Raw genomic sequence first — 20,892 nt, 5'->3', positions numbered from 1 at the left:
GGAGGCAGACACTATGCAAATAAAAAAGTTAGCTCCTCCTCTGCAGTGTACACCCTACCGACAGGAAGCAGGATATTCAGTTTAGCTTGGTGTCAGTAGGAGGTGGACACGGGTCTTTCATTAGACCCTTATCTACCTCAATGTGCGTCGTTTCTTTTCAGGTTTCTCCGGAGGGATACAGGGTGAACAGTCACACCTGTACTCCCACAATGCGGACTATGAGTACGGTGTGTACTGCCACCCCGTATCCTCATAGATCCCTCTCCAGGACCAAGATCCTAGCACACAAGCGTGCTTAGAAGTCCGGTCCTGGCTCCGTCCCCCACCCACTCGCCCACCAGAGCCTGTCGGTTGGAGGAGACGAGGACGTCCATCACAGCTCCGTGGACGTCTCTTCCCCTCAGGTTAGTAGCAGACTAGGTGAGTATTTTCCCTATATCCCCCAGACCTTTCCCTGCCCACCCTCAGTGTGGGGGAGTAGAGGTTCCTAAGGCGCGCTGCACGACCCTTTATGGCGGCGCTGACCTTATTTTAATAGGGATCCCAGGGGCCCCTAGATGAGCTTATCTTGCGTGGTGGTGCCGCCGCACTTCCCCCCTTAGCTAATCCCCCTCATCCCTGCGGCCACTCTTTTCGGCGGCCGCTATGCCACCTCTTACAGGGGCACCGCTTCCCCTGCGGCTGCTATGTATCCTGTGCCTGCGCGGCGGCCTTGGCAGGCTGCCGCGCTACTTACTTCCTACGGGCTTGGCGCTGCGAGGCGGCGTCTCCTCTATCCGGCGGCACCGACCTAATTTAGGCCCCGGCTTCGGCCGGGGCCTACTTCGGCGCCGCGACCCTGGCAATTTCGGTCCCTCTGGTGGCCCTGGCAGGCGGCCGTGCTGCTCTGCGGCGCTCTGCTCCGGGACCGCGGTCTCTTTTCCGGCGGCGCCGGCCTCTAATTTAGGTCCCGGCTTCTGCCGGGGCCTACTTCCGGTACCGCGCTCCTTCACTTCCGCTTTTTTCGGGCGGGCTTTCTCCCGCTCGACAATCTCTTTACTCCCCGCCCACCGGCGCCATCTTGGTACACCCGGGCCCATGACTTCTTTGCCGCTGCTTGGCGCCACATCGCAGCAGGGCGCACGCTCCAGTGCCCTTTCAGCGGTCACCATCGGCAGTTCATCCAGACTGCAGCCGAGTCCAGCACACGCTTTCTCCGGCGGGGTCCCCTGCAGCCTCCTTAGGTTGCCGTCTCATCGCTGGTGCCCTGGACCTGTGCCATGTTGCCGGTCGCAGCTACAGCTGGGAGCAGTCTACAGGACTCTACTATTTTTGTGAGTAGCTCTGCTATGCAGTCTATTACTCCCCTCTCCTGTTCCCCTAACCTTCGGGCATCATTTAGTGGGTCTGCTCCCAGTCCTATCCTATAAGGAGAGCGTTCCCGTCCTCCTGCTTCCTCTTGTCAGCTGCAGCAACTCCCTGTCCAGGAGTCCCTACCCCGGGTGAGACTGAGATCCATGGCTATCCCTGGGTGGGCTTTTCCCTTTGTCTCAGTCTGGGGCGGACCTCACCAGGATGTCACGTACTTGGTGTCCGTGCCCGACCGCAATTTCTAGTGGGTCACAGGATTCTCTGTCCAGCCCTGTTCAACTCAGGCTACAAGAGCACCCACATTATGGACTATGAGTACGCCATGTACTGCCACCCCGTATCCTCATAGATCCGACAGTAGGACCATGATCCTAGCACACAAGCGTGCTTAGAGGTTCGGTCCCAGCTCCATTCCCCACCCACTCGCCCTCCAGAGCCTGTCGGTTGGAGGAGACCAGGACGTCCACCATCAGCCCCATGGACGTCTGACACCTTTCTTTCCTGCTCCATCTTGCCCTCTGGTCTGGACCTGTGAGATCCCTCTTCCTGATCCTCCTCGAGAGAGAGAGAGAGAGAGAGGGAGACGGGCTTCCTCGGTCATGTTTGCAGAGGAAGTTTCAGATGCGATCAACCAGACCCTAAGCATCATGGATACCTCTATGGAACCCGCAGAACAGGCGGTTTTCGTTTAGACGGTCAAACCACCTTCCAAGGTCTTTGCCCCACACACTGAATTTGTAGTGGTACTTGCCAGGGGAAATGCGAGCCATACCAGATGCTGTCAGACAGGGAAGCATCTCGGCATCCTATATTCCTTCTCTCCTGAGCTCATCGCTAACTGGACTGATTCCTCGGCAATTCTGGACTCGTCACTTCCTAGACTGTCTACCAACTCGGCATGGGTTCAAAGGATATAATTTTAGATCCGCTGGATAAATCAGCCTTTGAAACGGCTGCTTCTACTTTGTACCTCGGCTATTGCCTCTACCTGGGTCTCAGGGACCATAGATAGATGGACCAAACAGCCTTGTAAGAGCACCCCGGCTGGAGCTCCTCCGGGGGAGCTAGCTGGCCTGACAGACCAAATTTCCTATGCAGGTAAATATTTGGTATCGGCCTCCCTAGATGCGCGGCTTGTGCAGTTCACGCGTCCAGCAATATGGTGGCCATCCGACGCAGCAGGTGGACTTGTCTTCAAGAAGTCCCTTACCGGCCTCCCCTTCCAGGGGGCCTGTCTCTTTGGCTACATGCTGGAACAAAGTATTAATGACGCCACGGGAGGCACGAGTTCCCTTTGTCCTTTCGCTGTTTTGCGGCGTCGGAAGATTCTTCTAGCTAACACACACTGCGATTTCGTCTGGCTAGAGAAAAGGCTTTACGCTTATCCCTTCCCGGCGTTCCCGCAACTCCCATGGTTGGTCCACCAGGCCTAGACCTGGCAGATCTTCCTCGGCATAATTCGTGCTAACGGCCCAGCGTTTCTTCCAGTTTGGGCAGGCATCCCCTGCCTTCTTCAGGGATGTTTGGTTGGCTTCGGTGGAGGACGCTTAGATCAGGGAGGTGGTATCCTCCGGATACAGGATACGGTTCGCTTCGCGGCCCGGAATTGCTTCTTCGAATCCCGCCCTCTGAAAATCCTCCTCTGATCCCAGATTTCTTTGCGTCCATTTCCTTCTTTGTTTGTTCGGAGGTTATTGTTTCCGTCCTACAGCTGGTACGCTTCTCAGATTTCTATTCAAACCTGCTTGTAGTGCCGAAGAAGAACTGCGCTGTTCGACCCATTCTGTCTCTGAAGTTAGTGAACAGAAGGTTCCGCCTGCGGCATTTCAAGATGAAGTTCCTCTGTTCAGTCCTGGCTTCCATGGATCCACAGGAATTCCTGTGCTCCATGGATATTCAAGATGCCTTGCTCCATGTCCTGTTTTTCCTTGAGTATCAAGGGCCTAGTGCTCATTCCATACCTTGTTGTCATCCTCATCAAGCCTCAGGCCCAGAAGAGTCTGACCATCGTCCTCATCTTCCTGTCCCGTTTCTGGTGACTGGCCAACAGAACAAAGTCTTGTCTCGTTCCGAGTCAGCGTCTCGTACTCTTAGGCATGTTCTTCGACACCGCCGGGGGTTTATCCTCGCGAGAAGCAGGCAATTCTCCACACGGAGCTCGCTCTCTGCAGGGCCCTCGGCTGCCTTCCTTCCGTTCAGCTACGACGTTTCTGTGATGCATGGTGACAGCTCCGTAAGCGTTCTCTTTTGCGCTGTTCCACGTGAGACCAATTCAGCAGGCCATCCTTCCTCAGTGGGACACGTCTGTACTGTCTCTGGATCCTCCAGTCCGACCGATTCTAATAGCCTCTCAACTGGTAGCTGTCATCCCCTCTCATTCCCCAGGTCCGGTCCTCCCAAGGCAGGTGGTGACGGTCACCAGCCTTCCTGGCTGGGGTTCATTTTCTCGCCATCCGTCATTGAAGGGGGCGTTGGTCAGAGCAAGAGTCCTCTCCGCCGTTCGATACCCTTGAGATAGGGGCCTTTCTTCTATCCCTGAGTCTCTGGGAAAGGCTTCTCAGAGGTCTGCCAGTCAGAATCCAGACTTCCAATGCCTCAGCTGTGACTTACGTCATCCGCCAGGGAGGGAATCAGTCTCTGGGCAATGGCGGAGGTATCTATTATCCTCCTCTGGGCAGAGGCGACTGTCTCTGCACTATCTGCAGTGCTTATCCCCGGCGTGGTTTACTAGGCCGCAGTATTTTCTCTGCCGCGACGGTCTTGCGGCAGGACAGGGGTCCCTGATTCAGGAGGTCTTCCTTCAAATTTGCCTTGGATGAGGAACTCTGGACACGGATCTCCTGTTTAGGAAGGTTCCACCGTTTGTTTCCAAGTCCGCGATCCTCTTGTTGTGGATACCGATACTTTGACCATTCCTGGGTCGCAATTTGTACTTCCCTTTCTGTTCCTCCCTTCCCTTTCTTACCAGGCTGTTGGAGATCAAGGCGGAGGGGGTGCCGGTCATTCTGACCGCACCACATTGGCCCAGAAGGGTCTGGTTCGCTGAGATCGCCCATCTCCTCGCGAACTCCCACTGGAGACCCCCAGTCTGGTCAGATCTTCTGTACCAGGGACCCATCTGCCACAGAATTCTTGGTGGCTCAAGTTAACAGCTTTGCAGTTGAAACCTTCCATTTTGGCCGTTTTCTCTAGACAGAACTTGATGCCGGTCTTGCCCTTAGTTCTCTGAAGGGTCAGATGCAACCCTTTCCATCCTTTTTCTGAAGTCCCTTTCAGAGGTCCTTAGCTACTGGCTATCACGGTACAAAGATTTATATACGTCCCGTTCTCAGATCAGACCTTTTTCTCCAAGGTGTGGCGCATGCGGCTCTCCTGTACCAGACTCCCGCGGATCCCTGGGACCTCAATCTTGTTTCTGGAGGCTCAGTGAGGTTCCCCCTTTGAACCTCCCCATGAGGCCTCACTGTCTGTTCTGTCCCGCAAGGTGGTGTTTCTGGGGCCCATCACCTCCATTAGGCGCGCCTCGGAGTTGGTGGCTCTCCTGTCGCCCCATTTCTTGGTTCTTCACCGGGATAGGGTAGTTTTACGGCCTTCGTCACCTTTTCTTCCCAGGTTGGTGTCCTCCTTTTACTTGCATAAAACCGTCCTTCCCACCTTTTGTCCTGCTCTGATCGATTCTCTGGGGCATTCGCTGAACAGGCTAGACCTGGTCATGGCGGTGAGGATCTATTTGTCTAGGACCGCCTTCTTTAGGAATACGGACTGTCTTTTGTCATTCCAGACGGTACGCCAAGAGGCCTGCCGGCCTCCAAGGTTACGATTGTTCTCTGGATCAGACCTGACATTCAGGAGGCTCACCGGGTCAAGACCAGAGTGATTCCTCTTGGTGTTAAGACTCACTCTGCCCCGAGCAATGGGCGCCTCCTGGGCGGTACTCCATGGGGCATCCCTATTACAACTTTGCTTGGCGGCAACCTGGTGTCGACAGTTGCCAGTTTAGGCGGAAGGATCTTGCAGGCGGCAGTGGTGATTCTTCCGACCTGAATGGAGTTTTTCTGCTGTTCCCACCCCAGGGACTGCTTTGGGACGTCCCATGGTTCCTGTGTCCCCCAATGAAAGGCGATAGAGAAAACAGGATTTTTGGTTGCTTACCGTAAAATCTGTTTCTCGGAGCCTTCATTGGGGGACACAGCACCCTCCCAAGTTGAACTGTTAAGGTTTGTGTTCTTTGAACGCTCTTTGAGTGTTTGAAGCTGTTAGACTGTAAAGCGCTGCTTAAGTTGGTTGGCGCTGTATAAATGAAGATTATTATTATTCTTTCTTTTCTACACGTTGCTTCTCCTACTGCTTTCTCACTAACTGAATATCCTGCTTCCAGTCGGTGGGGTGTACACTGCAGAGGAGGAGCTAACTTTTTTATTTGCATAGTGTCAGCCTCCTAGTGGCAGCAGCATACACCCATGGTTCCTGTGTCCCCCAATGAAGGCTCCGAGAAACAGATTTTACGGTAAGCAACCAAAAATCCTGTTTTCTCCGTGGTCCTGTACTGCACACACACCCAGCACGTTCTTGAGTTGAGATAAATTCCATATAATCTTCATCAAATATTGACCTTCCACAGAGATAAGCTCAGAACCTGAGTTGTACATATTCTAATAATTCCGTATTCTCTCTCTCTTTCAAGACCTTTCCATCAGAGTCTTCCATTCAGCAGAAGGTCCTGGGTTTACTGGTAAGATGTTAACCATTTGTCTGCACGTGACATATGCATTTGCTATTACTTGTTATGGTCATGGCTGGAAGGAGCTCGGATGATGACGTTAGGGCTATTTCTCCTGAGATGGATTAGTGACTCATTTTTTAAAAAACTGCAAGGAATCTGATTTGTGCCAAGATTCAAGAAGCTAATCTGGCTTAGCAGGATCCGTTTGTTATCCTTTATTTTTGACATGTTTTAGAGACAGCTTAAAGGGGGTCGTTCAGGATTAGAAAAAAACGTGGCTGTTTTCTTTGCGTAACATTACCATGCATGCACCTGAGTTCTTCCATCTCCGTTCCATTGAAGTTTGCAATATCGCAGATAACTTGTGGACTGGGATAGCTCTTTACTCCTATCTTTACAAGTTATCCGCTCATGCACACCCCTTTTGTACATCTTGGAAGAAATTAAGCCAGACATGTCACTGGAAGCAAGGATCACCAAGCTAAGACTTGCCTACGTTGGACACCTCATACAAAGAGGGCGATCACTGGAGAAGAACATCATGAAGAACGGGAGGAACAAGATGAAGGTGAAGAGGAAGACCGGCAACCCGATGGTTTGATACTATTACGATAACACTGGAGAAGACCCTGGTGGACCTACCTAGGCTTCCATAAGAACGACCTTCCTACAGATCGTTTACCCATCACGTGTACAAAGCTTGAGATCGAGCTGAGGACCGTTAAATAAAATCATTGCCTATCTTCTATCTAAGGTGTATATGGGCCAATAAAAACTGGTCATACACATGAAATACTACAGGTCAGCTAAAACTGCTGTTTCTGGCAGGAACATCTCACCATCTAATGTATATGGGGGTGCCTGACTCTCCTCCAGAAATAGATGTCATGGGTAAGAAGTATCAGGCATGTTGGATTTTAATATGCTTTATCTCTTAAGGGGGACAAGCCATATGTCTCTGATAGTTACTTATTCCGCATATGCAAGCACAAGCTGAGGATCCATGTATATGAACTGCAATAGCTGTGTAAGGCCGGTTTCACACATCCAGCCTCTTGGGCGGTATCGAGTTCAAGTCAGGACGTGTGTAACCGGCCTAAGGTGTATGGTATCCTATCGGCATTAAAGGGTATATCCGAGACTATATAAAAAACAAAAAATGTCCCCAAGCACTAACAGGCAAGTAATTGCAACTTACCTGCCTGCTGTATGGGGTGCTGTGTTTATTCCCGGACACGGAGGGATCACAGACCGCTCATGTCGGGGAGTCTGCTGTCTCTTCTGACATCATTCTGATTGACAGCGGTTATGCAGCTGGGATCCTGCTGCCAATCAGAATGACATCAGAAGTCCTGCCCTGTCGACAGAGCGGAAAAGAAACCTCTGCTCTGTAGACGTGACGTCAGCAGAGGCCTCTGAATCCCCAGCAGGAGGAGTTTGTGCGCCGGGTAAAAACGACGCCGTGCGCAGCAGGCAGGCAACTTGCAACTACCTGTTCTTTAGTGTTGAGGTCCTTTTTTTTTTTTTTTGTTTTTTCCTTCCTAATATATAAAGTCCCGGATATACTCCTCAAGTCTTGTTGTTCAGTAATTAGAAAGACTTTGCATAATTAGTAAATGAGTTTGGGACAGAACTCCTTTTCAGTATGTATTCTCACACTTACGGGTGTGTCCAGGAGAAACATAAGATTAATGAGCATCAATTGGGTTTATCTGGAATCAGCGTGTAGTGATTATCTGATATTAAATGCTCCAATTATTACGGTATTTTAGTGTCATGTCGAGTAATTTTGCTGATTTCTGGTGTTATGCACTTTTAAATATATATAATTTTTTTTTTTTTCTTTTTCCACAATTGTTTCTGTTACTTGTTGTAGAACAATATAGCGGAGGTGAAGGAGCTGCATTCAGAACTGATGTGGAAGGATTTTATTGATCAGATCAGTAAGCTCCTGCATAGTGTGGAAGTAGAGGTCAGTTACTTCGCTGCTGGGATTATTGCGCACCTCGTGTCACGGGGAGAAGAGACCTGGACCTTAAGCTCAAGCTTGCGAGATAAATTGCTGGAGCAACTTGTGAGTCACAACCAACACATTCATACAGATCAAAAGTTTAATGATATTTACAAATCCTGACATTTTTATTTTACCCGTGAGACTTTATACTGCACTGAATTATTATTTTCCTTTTATTTTGTGTTTATTTGTATTAATTTATTAAGCATTAATTGTATCTATACTAAGAATGTAATTTCATGAGTGCCAAGTTTAATTATCATGGACCCCACTAATATAACTGCATATTCCTAATTTTGTATGTACGGTATCTGTTTTTTGCAGCATTCTGCCATACTCAGTTGGCCAACACCAGAGTGTGAGATGGTGGCGTACAGGTAAGAATTACAATGCCCTCGTGTACCTATTGTGATGACAACCACTTATGAAAGCCGTTATTGTAGGCATCAGGAAAATCCCGCTCCATGAGCTGCTTTATGTTCCATCATCAATATTACCTGTTGTGTGAACCAGATAAACCATCCATTGTCTGATACACACTAACATGCGCACACAGGGAACTCTGTACAGATTTATTTTGGTGCAATACCTTCTGAGAACTACAGGGCAACTGCAGCTTGTGATATATCTATCTCTATATCTCTATCAAGATGGCAACGTTCATTATTTGCAAGTAAGGCTTGGTTCCCATTGCGTTATGGGAACGCGCTTAACGGACAGCGTTGCACGGCGAAATTAACGCCGTGCAACGCGTCCGTTAGCGCGCCCATTCACGGCAATGGGAACGCGCAGCACTAGCGCGTGCCATGTTCGGCACGCGCTAGCGACGCGCCGGTGTTTCCTGGCGCGCCGCAGACGCTGCTTGCAGCGTCCGAGGCGCGCCCGCGGTCCGTTCCCCGCTCTCGCAGATCGGGGATCTGTGAGAGCGGGGACGTTACCGCGACCCCAGGTCGCAGCCCCATTAAAAACATTGCGTTAGCGCAACCCGCTAGCGCTACCGCTAAACGGGTTGCACTAACGCAATGTGACCCTAGCCTAAGGGACCAATAAATGGATGAGTATTTTATAAATATACTCTTACACTTTCATCTAAAATTGTAAAGTGGATACTGTAATTAGTAGGAAAGAATGATACTGGTCTTAGTTAAAACATACCTAATGAGATAGAGGGTGAGCCATTACCGATCTGACCCATCCGGCACCAGAAGATCCTAAGAGCGCATCTCCAGTTGGTGCCGTCTTGTGGTACTAGAAACAGATCGTCAGCCCCCAAAGCATTAGATTAACGTCTGATTGAACAGATTATGGGGTAGCTAAGGATCCGATCGAAGACTGCCGATCCTTTTGCTCTCTTAATAGAAGAGTTAGATGGCAATATAACTTACGAGGCTAGAAACGCAATTCTCGGAATGACCATCGGCTGTCCTGCTCGAGTTGTGAGGACAGACTGCCAATCCAAGCATTGCGTTGCAATTCTTGTCCACGTTGTACCGCCATTCAACTCTTCCCTAAAAGATAAGCCACCGCCAGAGATGTCTCCCATGGAGAACACATGAGTACTCGCCAGAGCAGTAAGACTTTCAGCCGATGGTTGTCTAAAGTGCATGCGGGGCTATGATTACGTTCTAAGATTACAATGTAACTTCTCCATCTTTGCTTCTTCTTTGCAGGTCCTTTAATCCCTTCTTCCCTCTCCTCGCCTGTTTTAGCACCCCTGGTGTACAGCTTTGGGCAGTCTGGGCCATGCAGCACGTCTGTAGCAAAAACCGTATGTACTTTGGAAAAGTTTTGCAAATTTCCTTCTTCCATTTATATTTATTTGTAGACTTCTGTGATTTAACGTTCTACCTCCTGTCCCTGTTTTAGCCGTTCGGTACTGCAACATGCTGATTGAAGAAGGAGGCTTGGAAAAGCTGCATCTCATCCGAGACCACACGAGCGCCAACCCGGATGTACTGCAGATTACAATCGCCATCTTAGACCACCTCGATAGACACTTTACGCGGCACGGTAACACTTTCTGTCCAAGACCTTCTACATCTACAAAATAAGTCTGGAGTCCTCTTTTCTCTGGAGTCTTTCAATGTCCCACCAGATGTTCCTTTTTATTTAAGGAAGCAGAGACTTTTGCGTTAGGAATGAAAATTGGCATTACCACTCATCCGCCTCCCCTCATAATTTTTTTTTTTTTGCATGAGCGTGTTAAAGAAAAAAAAATGCTGTAAAAATTAGGGGTTTTTTTTCAAATTCTCTGTCGTGTACTCTCGCTTCTGGCCAGAGTAGCTTTGCTCCCATACTTCAGTCCTGATGGAAGCGAGTTTGCTAGAATATGAAATCTACAGTTTATTTGTGATCGCATCACTCCTAAAGGGGTTGTCCCAAAAGCAACATGTATGTTTGGGGGATCCAAATGTTGGGACGCCTACAATCGGAGTCTGGCATCCCCCTCAGGATCAGTAGTGAGCATTTGTTTTGTTTTTTACTTAGGTTGCTAAAATAATGAAACTATGAATGTGTGGATGAAAAAGTGTATATAAGTAACATGAGAGATTATATTGTAAAAAAAAGATAAAATTTATAGTCTGTAAAATTGCATTGAAAACATCTGGATAACCATTACAGGGTAGGTTCTCTTTTTATAAAATAAAAAGGAACCAAAGGACGGCTACATGGTTTAATCTACTCGGGTCTAAAAGTTTTGTGCTAATGTTTCATAGAGGTCCAAGCTTTCAACTTCTACTCTAGAGCTCCGCTGCTTCCTCTGCAGCTTAAAGGGATGTCTTAGATTTTTCAGCGTAATGGTAAAGGTAGGAAAAGTGTGTTCGTTACACTTTTTTTTTTTTTTTTTAAATGCCATCTGGTTGTCCCTCTCTGGTGCTGTAGGATGACATTACATCAATCATTCAAGTAATTGCTGTAGCCAATCACTGGCGTTAGTTTCCATACATTCTATGGTGATCGCTAACTGGCTGCAGCAATCACGTAAGTGGTATAGCTGCAGAAAGGGAGCACTGGAACAGCGGTGCTGAAACAGTGAGGATTTGAATAGATGACTAATGCTGCTTTTTCTTTTTCTTTTTTTTTCATCCCCTTTTCTCTTTATTGCCTCAACCCCATTAAAAAAATATTCTGGACAATTCTTTCATTATAAAATTCTGTCTGCTTACAGTCACCACTAGGGGGAGCAGACTGAAGACTGATTTAATGTAAGCTATATATATTTTTTTTTGCAAGCTCCGTCTAGTCGTGGCTGCAGACGGTCTGGTTTTTATCAATTAAAGGGTCTATCCAGAACTTTTGGTTTGTTTTGTTTTCTCTGTGGGTATAAGCACTTACAACCTGCTTGTTCTGCCCTGCGCCAATCTCTTCTGTCTCAGAGGTCATGTCGACAGAGCAGTTCCTTCTCACCCACTCCACTCTGCTCTGTTGACAGGGTGTATTTGCCGATATCATGCTGGCTGTCAACCAGCATGACATCGGCAGTGATGCACTGTCGACAGCAGAGCGGAAGAGAAGGAACTGCTCTGCCAGTGCAAGGTCAAAGGAAGTAGGAGAATCGATGTCTCAGCCGGGAGAGATCAACGCAGATTGTTAGAAACTACCTGCCAATAAGTTTTTGGGCCCATAGAAGAAAAAAAGATAAAGTCCCAGATAACCCCTTTAAGTCGATGGAGGTGGTGAATTTAGAGCTTGATGTCTCTGCATTTTATACTAACCAGCACATAGTTTGGATCTACTTTGATTAAAAAAGGTAAAAACTACAGGGGAAAAAAATAGGAAATTATAGGAATAGATTAAAAATGAATATTGATGTGTAGGTGGTAAACCAAAAACTGTGCAGTATGGAGTAGATGGGAGCGCACACAGAATTGAGTACACCTGCAATAGAAACCCCATGCTTCCTACTATACTCCCATCTGTGCGTGCTCCCATCTCCTGAGCCCCAGGGTGTTTTTGAGTGATTTGTGGGGGTCTCAGGACTTTGAACCCCCCACCAACTCTACTTGCAATTAAGATGTGGTCAATAACATAAAAAATAGCCGCCACTGTTTAGTGACTGTCTAATGAAAATCATGGTTTACTGCACTAATGCTAAAAGCTTGTGGTGTGTACGTCTCCTGTGTTTTTTATTTTTTATTTTTCATTTACAAAGAGGAAATTGAGCAGCAGTGGTAAACTCTGGGTTGCATGCATTGGAGTTGGTCATGTCACCCAGACTTGGTATATTCCAGGGCCGATGCTCTAGTGGTCCCCGGTGGTATTTGCCTGAATCGATAACTCTAGCCAGTCATCGTAGCGGAGGTCAGTGATCCAATGTCAGTATGTCACGTCATTTCACCAAAGACCGACGCTAACCACTGGAGCATCCCTGCTAGACTGGCGGAGAATATTGCAGGTAATTCATAAACTTTTCCTGCGGCTGGATTCATTTCTTGACCTCTCTGACAAACCCCTTTAACATTTCATAGGCAGTGCTGTCTATTGGCAGCTGATAGTGTAACTGAACCAAATCACTAAATGTTATAGTGTAGGATAAAGTTAACTTGCGTTGATGGGGGACCAACCTTTGTGGCCCCCAGCGATCCCAAGAATGGGGCTCTGGAACCGGAGGAACCCTGGTTAAAGGTGCACATGCTCAAAAGAGCTGATATTATTGCAAAAAAAATACATTTTTATTCTCCGTGCTACATTTATACACCATTCCTACTGTTAATATTCTGGTTATCCAATATTTGAAAGGGTTATTGTCACTTTTAGACATTTATGGCATATACAAGTCATGAATGTCTGAGAGATATCTGTCCCACCTCTGTGACCGCCACCTGTCTTCAGGTGGCCAGCAGTTTGGTGGACCCCTATTCATGAGATTCATGCCAGTCGCATCTATTGGACATTTATAACCTTTCTTGCGTGCATGCCATAAATGCCTAAGGCAGGAACACACCTTACACGGTGCAGTCACGGATGTATATGCACCGCTTGCATAAAATCTGCTTTCTATTAGATCTGAGGTGTGAGACACTACATGCGGGGGGCATACAAGGAGGATGCAAAGTGAATTATTTTTCAATTTGCAATATAATATAGGACATATTCCCCATTTATCCCGTCTCCACCCAGGTACCTTCACATTTCTGCCTTTAGCAGTGTTATTTGTTTTTTAATGAATTTCCAGACAGGTTGGCACTCTCTGCTTTATGCAAGGGGCTCTGTATACCCCTGAAGCTATTACAGGGCAGATCCAGTGGGTTGCTATAAATGTAAGACATGACGTTCGCCTGCTGATCTCAGAACCATATCCGTTGTCCCCTTACTAACCGATCGGTCGCTGCCAGTGATATTTCACAGTGTGTTTATAATATAGGTTGGTTTTCTTACTTAACAGTATCTCCAGATGTCTATTCACCGTATAATGCAAAGAAAAAAAGTAGTAAAACTAGAGAAAAGTGTTATATTGTATATAAGCTACTTAAGTTGTTTATTACTGACATTTTAATTGAGGAGTGCTATTGACTACAGGACGTGCTGTAAGTTATTACTTTTATTTTGAGTGTTTAAAAGGAAGCTAAATTTTGTTTATAAAACCAGGATTTTTTGTTGCTTACCGTAAAATCTCTTTCTCGGAACCTTTATTGGATGACACAGGACCCATGGGTGAATACTGCTGCCTCGAAGAGGCTGACACTATGCACAAAAAAAAAGTTAGCTCCTCCTCTGCAGTGTACACCTTACCGACTGGCACTAGGTTAATCAGGTAGTGAGAAAGCAGTAGGAGAAGCAACAACATAGAAAAAAAAACAGACAACTCAAACTGTAACAATAGAACACAGAAGAAAGAATGAGCTGTTAAACATTGCAGCCTCTTCGCGCACCATCTGGAATGATGAAAAGAGAGTCCGTCTTTCTAAAGGGGGCAGTCCTAGCCAGATAGACCCTCACCATGTCTAGCCTGTTTAACGAACGCCAGAGAATGAGCCGGAGCAGGACAAAAGGAAGGGAGGACAATATCCTCACTTAGGTTAAAAACGGACACCACCTTCGGAAAGAAGGCGGAGGCCGCAAAACCACCTTATTCTGGTGATGAACCAAGAAAGGAGAGTGACAGGAAAGGGCCGCCAACTCCGAAACGCGTCTAATGGAGGTGATGGCCACCAGAAATGCCACCTTCCAAGACAGGACAGGGAAACCTCTCGGAGCGGTTCAAAGGGAGAACTCCTTAGGGCCTCCAGAACTAGATTGAGGTCCCAGGGGTCCCCAAGTGTCCGGTACGGGAAAGCCACATACACAACCCCCTGAAGAAAAGTTCTGACCTGAGAAGGAGAGGATAGATTCTTCTGGAAAAGAATGGAAAGTGCTGACACCTGGCCCTTTAGCAAACTAAGGGCAAGATCAGCGTCAAATCCCGCCTGGAGAAATGTCAAATTGGAAGGGAGAGAAAAGGACATAGGCGGGATGTGATTAGACTCACACCAGCTGAAATGGGCTTTCCAGGTCCGATAATAGACCCCGGAAGATGACTGCTTCCTAGCCTGGATCATGGTGTGAATCACCCGATCAGAAAATTCGGACGCTCTCAGAACTGCGGTTTCAACAGCCATGCGGTTAAATTGAGCGACTGAAAATTCTGGTGGCAGATCGGTCCTTGAGACAGAAGATCCGGCCTGTCTGGAAGCCTCCAGGGGGTGTCCGCGAGAAAATTGACTATCTCTGCGAACCAGGACCTTCTGGGCCAATCCGGTTCGATCAGAGTGACGGTACTTCCTCATCTTTGATCATCAATAGCCTGGGAAGAAGGAAAGGAAACGGGGAAGCACGAACGACGACCAGGGAAAGGCCAGAGCATCGGCGCCCACCACGAGAGGATCGCGGGACCTTGAGACGACCCGTGTAACCTTCTCATTCAGCCGGGACGCCATAAGGTCCATGTCCGGAGTTCCCTATCGAAGGCAAATCTGATGGAAGACCACCTGATGCAGTGACCACTCTCCTGCCACGAGACCCTCGAGGCTGAGAAAATCAGCGGCCCAGTTGTCTATGCCGGGGACATGCACTGTCGATATCGCCGGAACCATCGCCTCTGCCCAGAGGAGAATCTTTGATACCTCCGCCATCTCCGTTTGAACTCTGACTGGCAGACCCCTGAGAAGCCTTTCCCAGTGACTGAGGGACAGAAGGATGGCCCTTATCTCGAGGATGTCGATAGGCAGCAAGGAGTCCTGTGCCAACCAACGCCCGTCCATCTTCGCCACCTGCCAGTGAACGGGAAGGAAGGACCGGCCCTGGAGGATGAGAGGGGTTGACAGCCACCAATTGAGAGATCGTTTGACTCGGGAAAAGAGACGAATCTGACGAGCCAGAGACAGAACACACCTGTCCCACTGCGAAAGAATGGCCTGATGAAGTGGTCTTGAGTGGAACTGCGGAAAAGGCATAGTTTCCAACGCTGCCACCATTTTCCCCAGGACCTTCAGTTGTGAATGGAAGGAACGAAGCCGAGGGCCTTGCAGAGAGCGAACTCCCTGCTGGAATATTGCTCTCTTCTCTTTGGGAAGAAAAAATCCTTGTCTGACGGGTGTTGAACAGCATGCCTAGAAAAATGAGGCGCTAAGTCTGAACAATCAGGACTTTTTCCTGTTGACAAGCCACCCAAAACCTGTGGCCAGGCTTTCCTGAGCCTTGATGAGGATGTCGTCGAGGTACAAGATGAGGTCTAGACCTCTGATCCTCAAAATGGCTATCAAAGCTGCCATGATTTTCGTGAAAACCATGGGAGTGGTTGCGAGACCGAATGGCAGGGCGACAAACTGGAAATGATGCTGTTGTACTGGAAAACGCAGGAATCTCTGATGCCCTGGGACAATAGGGACATGGAGATAGGCCTCTTGAATGGCTATAGAGCACAGGAATTTCCTCCATGTAAGCAATTACTGAACGAAGGTACTCCATCCTGAAATGTCTCAGGCGGACTCTTTTGTTCATTAACTTGAGATCCAGGATGGGCCTAACCGCGCCGTCTTTCTTCAGCACCACAAACAGGTTTGAATAGAAATCTGTGACATGCTCCTGGTCTGGGATGGGAACGATTACCCCCGAACTGAAAGGGGAGGTTATGGATGCAAAGAAACCTGGAACCAGAGAACAATATCTTTGAGGACAGGACTCGAAGAATCGATCTCGGGGCCGCAAAGCGAACTCTATTTTGTATCCTGTGGATACAACCTCCCTGACCCATGCGTCCTCCACTGAGGCGAGCCAAGCGTCCCTGAAAAAAGAAAAGACGACCGCCCAGCTTGGGAGATATGCTGGGTTCTTGATATGAGTCATGCCGAGGAAAACCTGCCAGGTCTAGGCCTGAAGACACAAAAGCGCACAGAGCGGTCAAAAAAATACTCTGTTGTAAAAAAGTCACAGTAAATAAGCAAGTGCTAGTCCAAAAAATGAAAAAATACAGGGTATTTAGTTAATACGTTTTTTTTGCAAAAAAAGTATGTTAAGCTGCTCCACCAATCGCCAAGGTATACCCATAATAGAGCAGTCCTATCTAATGTATATAATCCCTATCTGATGTATTTAAAAACCTGATCATCTGTATAGTACCTGTATCAGCAGGGTTCAGAGAGAAAATATCCATGTGGAACTTGCAGGATGGAACAGCTACAATGCAAATGACCCACAGAGGAGTGGTGGACTCCCCAGTCTTGTAGAAACAAGAGAACAATTATAAAACAAGAGAATGTCCAGCTTCACTGAATCCGTAAAAGAGTTTTCTTTATTCAAACTTTAAGCATAGAGGATACAGACTTCAGCACGAACCATATGGGTAAGAATCTCAACGTGTTTCTGGAGACTAAGCTCCCTTAATCAGCCGGGAAGGACTGGGGGGCGAGATGGAGTGGGAAGAGGACCCAGAACAATATGCCTGCCTGGATCTCTTACAGCCTGTGTTGGAAGGCCCAGATGGTGAAACCTGTGACCCCCTAGCAACTACGGGAATCTGAAGGGGCAACCTGTCACGCACGGACACCAGGGTCTGAGATACCTTGGTGAGATCCGCCATGGACTGCGACAGAGGAAGCCCACACTGGAATAGGGGCCTCTCTCCCACCTGGGGCAGAAAGGGACTCCTGGGCGGTGGGCACAATGGGGTTGTGGCAGTCCTGACAGGAGAGAGGACTGACCTGAAGGAAGCTTGCACTTACACGAAGAGCACACACAATGTCTAACAAGCGCAGAGGAAGAAGAAAATATAATAGGGTGAGAACGCTCTCCTTTAGTATTAGGCATGATGAAACAGACCCACTAACAGGTGCCAGAAGGTTAGGGGACAGGAATATGCAAAGGAGAGTGTCAGTCTGCAGAGCAGCTACTCACAGTACTATGCCAGTGTCCTGTAGTCTGCTTCCAATAGTAAAGCCGTTGCAGGTCCAGCAAGAACTAAACAGCATCCAGAGTATCCAAAAAAAGAAAATGGCAACGGCACTGGGCGTAGGGTGAAGAGCGCGCGCAGCTGTGGAGTAGAGCACACTCTGGATAAAGAAGCCTGCTCTCGGTCCAGAGGAAGAGGCGGAGTCAGCCGCAAGATCCTGGAGGATAAAGATGGCGGCATTTATAGAACTTTAGCTCGGGCCAGGAGTAATGGGTGGAGCCAACCACCGGAGGAGCAAGGGAGAAGATACGGGCAAGAGAAATGCCCGCCCAAACACAAAGAAGGGGGTTAGAGCCAACGCCGAACACTAGGCCCGAGAGAACCCGGGACCTAGATTAATTTTCCTGATCGCCGGAGCCGCGCGGAGGCCATAAAGGAACCGCAGAACAAGGTAGCCTAGTGCCCCATTCCACCTGGAAACTAGGGGAAAAGGGCACCTATCGTCTAAAAGTGCCCCGACACTCCAATCCAAATAATTAAATGAGGAAAGAAAACCTTTTTTTTTTTTTCCTTCGATACTGTTCTTTTCTTCTGAATTTCTCTTTGCCACCTCTGGAGAACCTGGGGGAGGGAAAAAAAGTACCTCTCCTTCCAGGAATGTAAGACGTCCGAACGTGCTGCGTTGCGGGACGTCCACACCTCCTAACCGAAAGGCTCTGGTGGGCGAGTGGATGGGAGACACTAGCAAGGTCCGGATAGTCTGAACACGCTTTTGTGTTAGGGGCTGGGGTCCTGCCGACTAGACGCATGAGGATACGGGGTGGCAGTACACGCCATACTCCTAGTCTGCGTGGGAATACAGTTGTGACCGTTCACACTGTATCCCTCCTTGGTACCTGAAAAGGAACGACGCACACTGAGGTAGATATGGGTCTAATGAAAGACCCGTGTCCACCTCCTACTGACACTAAGCTAAACTGATTAACGTAGTGCCAGTCGGTGGGGTGTACACTGCAGAGGAGAAGCTAACTTTTTGTGCATAGTGGCAGCAGCATAAACCCACGGTCCTGGGTGCCCCAATGAAGCGATAGAGAAATCTAATTTCTCCCCCACAAAAAAACTCACCCTTTAAATGATAGAAAATATGTTCTCGCTGATCTGCGTGGAGCCAAGCTCCGTGTTTTGTTTAGCTAGTTGACTTACGATTTGGTTATCTCGCGTTACATCTACATCAGAGTTTCTGATTACAGATGTCATTTGATTTGTATTAGCTGTAATGTGGTGCTCTGAGTTCTCACTTGCACTCTGGGAAGGTGGGGGTGTCACCTTTTAAGTTTTTCTGAACTTTTGATAGCAGAAAAAAGTGCCGTCTGCAACACCATTCCAGCAGAAAAAACTCCAAAATCCTAATGAGCATGATTAAAATCCATCAGGGCCTATTTGTTTCAGAGAACAGTCCATCACAGCACTGGTGTGAGTGGAGCCGTACACTCGCTTGCCGTACACTCACGGGTAGTGTTGCGAAGTGAAATTGCCCAGCCCAATATTGAAAACGTTGGTAATAGTGGTCAAAGAGCAAGAAAAGTTAATAAAAAAAAAGTCTTACCCATTAAATACCTTACCGTTACAGCGCTGTGTAACTTTGCCAGTTCCCAGCATGACGTTGCTAGTCTTAGCAGTGATGCCTGCATGACTGCTGAGCCCTGTGATTGTTTGCAGCGGTCATGGTAATGATGAGACCTCATTGCTGAAAAACCGATAGACTTAGCTGGAGAAGTGATGTATATTTATTTATTTTATTTTTTTGCTCATTAGACCACTTTCTTGAAATCCTGGACTGCTGTAATTAAGAAGCCATTACCCCATGTAACAGAAAACCTTTAGGCTATGTGCACACTTCTGGAATTTCCATGGCAATTCCGGAACTCCCTGCCGCGGGAAAAACGCATGCAGAATTGGGATGCGTTTTCCCGCTAAACACTAGCGTTTTACAAGCGTAATCCGCTTGCAGAATGCTAGCGTTTTACAAGCAATCTGTAGCATCGCTTGGAAAACTGACAAGTTGGTCACACTTGTCAAACATAGTGTTTGACAAGTGTGACCAACTTTTTACTATTGATCCTGCCTATGTAGCATCAATAGTAAAAGATCTAATGTTAAAAATAACAAAAATAAAAAATTGTGATTATTTTCACCTTCCGGCGGCCCCCGCAGCCTTCCCGTTCCTCCAGTCTCAATAATGCATTGTGGCAATGACCCCAGATGACGTAGCAGTATCGAGGCCCACGTCATCACAGGTCATTGCCGCAAAGCATCCTTGGGAATGCGAGCATCGCATTATATTGTGATTTTTTTTTATTTACTTTTTTTTTTTTTTTTTTTAACAATTTTATATGCTTCCCAGGGCTTGGAGGAGAGTCTCCTCTCCTCCACCCTGGGTACCACCCGCACATGATCTGCTTACTTCCCGCATGGTGGGCATAGCCACATGCAGAAAGTAAGCAGATCAATGCATTCCTATGTGTGCGTAATCCCCGCGATGCCGTACAAAGAATGAACATGCTGCGTTTTTTCCCGTAATGCGATTCCGCCGCGGAAAAAAACGCAACATGTGCACAAAAAATGCGGAATGCATTCTAATAATAGGATGCTTAATGTATGCGTGTTTTTCTCTGTTATCACGTTTTTATAGCGAAAATTCCTGAACGTGTGCACATAGCCTAAGCCAAACACAGATTGCGTCCGTGTAAAGCTGTGTTGCAATAGTGAATAATATTTTATCAGAAAAGGGTATTTGGGTAAAACTTACACATTATTCAAAGGCTGAGGGACAATGTGGGTATTTATACGCTATAATTGTGTTTGTGGGATGTTCCTTGTAAAAGATGTGCATGGTTGATTGTATCTTTACAGGAAACTACAAACAAATGACCAAAAGAGAATTTCTGTTTTTTTTGTTTTAAATCCTTTAACATTTTTCTGCAATGTCTTCCAATAATGTATATAATTTATTAATATACTCACTGATTGTAGTCTTCCGCCGTTCCCAGCGCTGCTCCAATCCTCTTCTGACCCACGTGACTGCACTTCAGTGTTGCCGGCTCACAGATCCGTCTTTTGCTTTTCCTATGTAAGTCTATGAGATGTGAAATAAGGATCCATAGATTTTCATCCATAAAGTGACTTCCGGACCATACGCAAACCCCTGTGTGAGCCGGCGAGTCTGATTTTCAGAAGAGGACTGGAACGAAGCTGGAAACTGGAGAAGACGGCAATCTGTAAGTATTTTAATACATATTTAGAAGGTATTATGGAAAATAAAATTGGCCAAGACCCCTTCAAGGGCAAAAGCGCAAATTAAAGATTTCGTCCCAACAAAAACCTAAATGGGCATATGGATCAGTTACAACACTGCAGACAAGACCCTATCTTTACGGG

General features: G+C 47.5%; 1 protein-coding gene across 1 annotated transcript in view; it reads left to right on the top strand.

Annotated features, from left to right (window-relative positions):
- LOC138648288 (protein zyg-11 homolog) overlaps positions 1-10,760 on the top strand; it is a 31,341-nt gene extending 20,581 nt beyond the window's left edge. The window contains exons 10-14 of the mRNA XM_069737896.1: positions 6,035-6,082; positions 7,950-8,147; positions 8,412-8,464; positions 9,758-9,855; positions 9,954-10,760. Coding sequence (XP_069593997.1) covers positions 6,035-6,082; positions 7,950-8,147; positions 8,412-8,464; positions 9,758-9,855; positions 9,954-10,138 — 582 coding nt within the window. The 3' untranslated portion in view covers positions 10,139-10,760. The remainder of the gene's footprint in view (positions 1-6,034; positions 6,083-7,949; positions 8,148-8,411; positions 8,465-9,757; positions 9,856-9,953) is intronic.
- The last annotated feature ends 10,132 nt before the right edge of the window (positions 10,761-20,892 follow it).

Source organism: Ranitomeya imitator, chromosome 8 (assembly GCF_032444005.1).
Source record: "Ranitomeya imitator isolate aRanImi1 chromosome 8, aRanImi1.pri, whole genome shotgun sequence".
Lineage (NCBI taxonomy): Eukaryota > Metazoa > Chordata > Amphibia > Anura > Dendrobatidae > Ranitomeya > Ranitomeya imitator.
The sequence above is the reverse complement of the archived record's forward strand: the minus strand, read 5'-3'. Positions and strand labels throughout refer to the sequence as shown.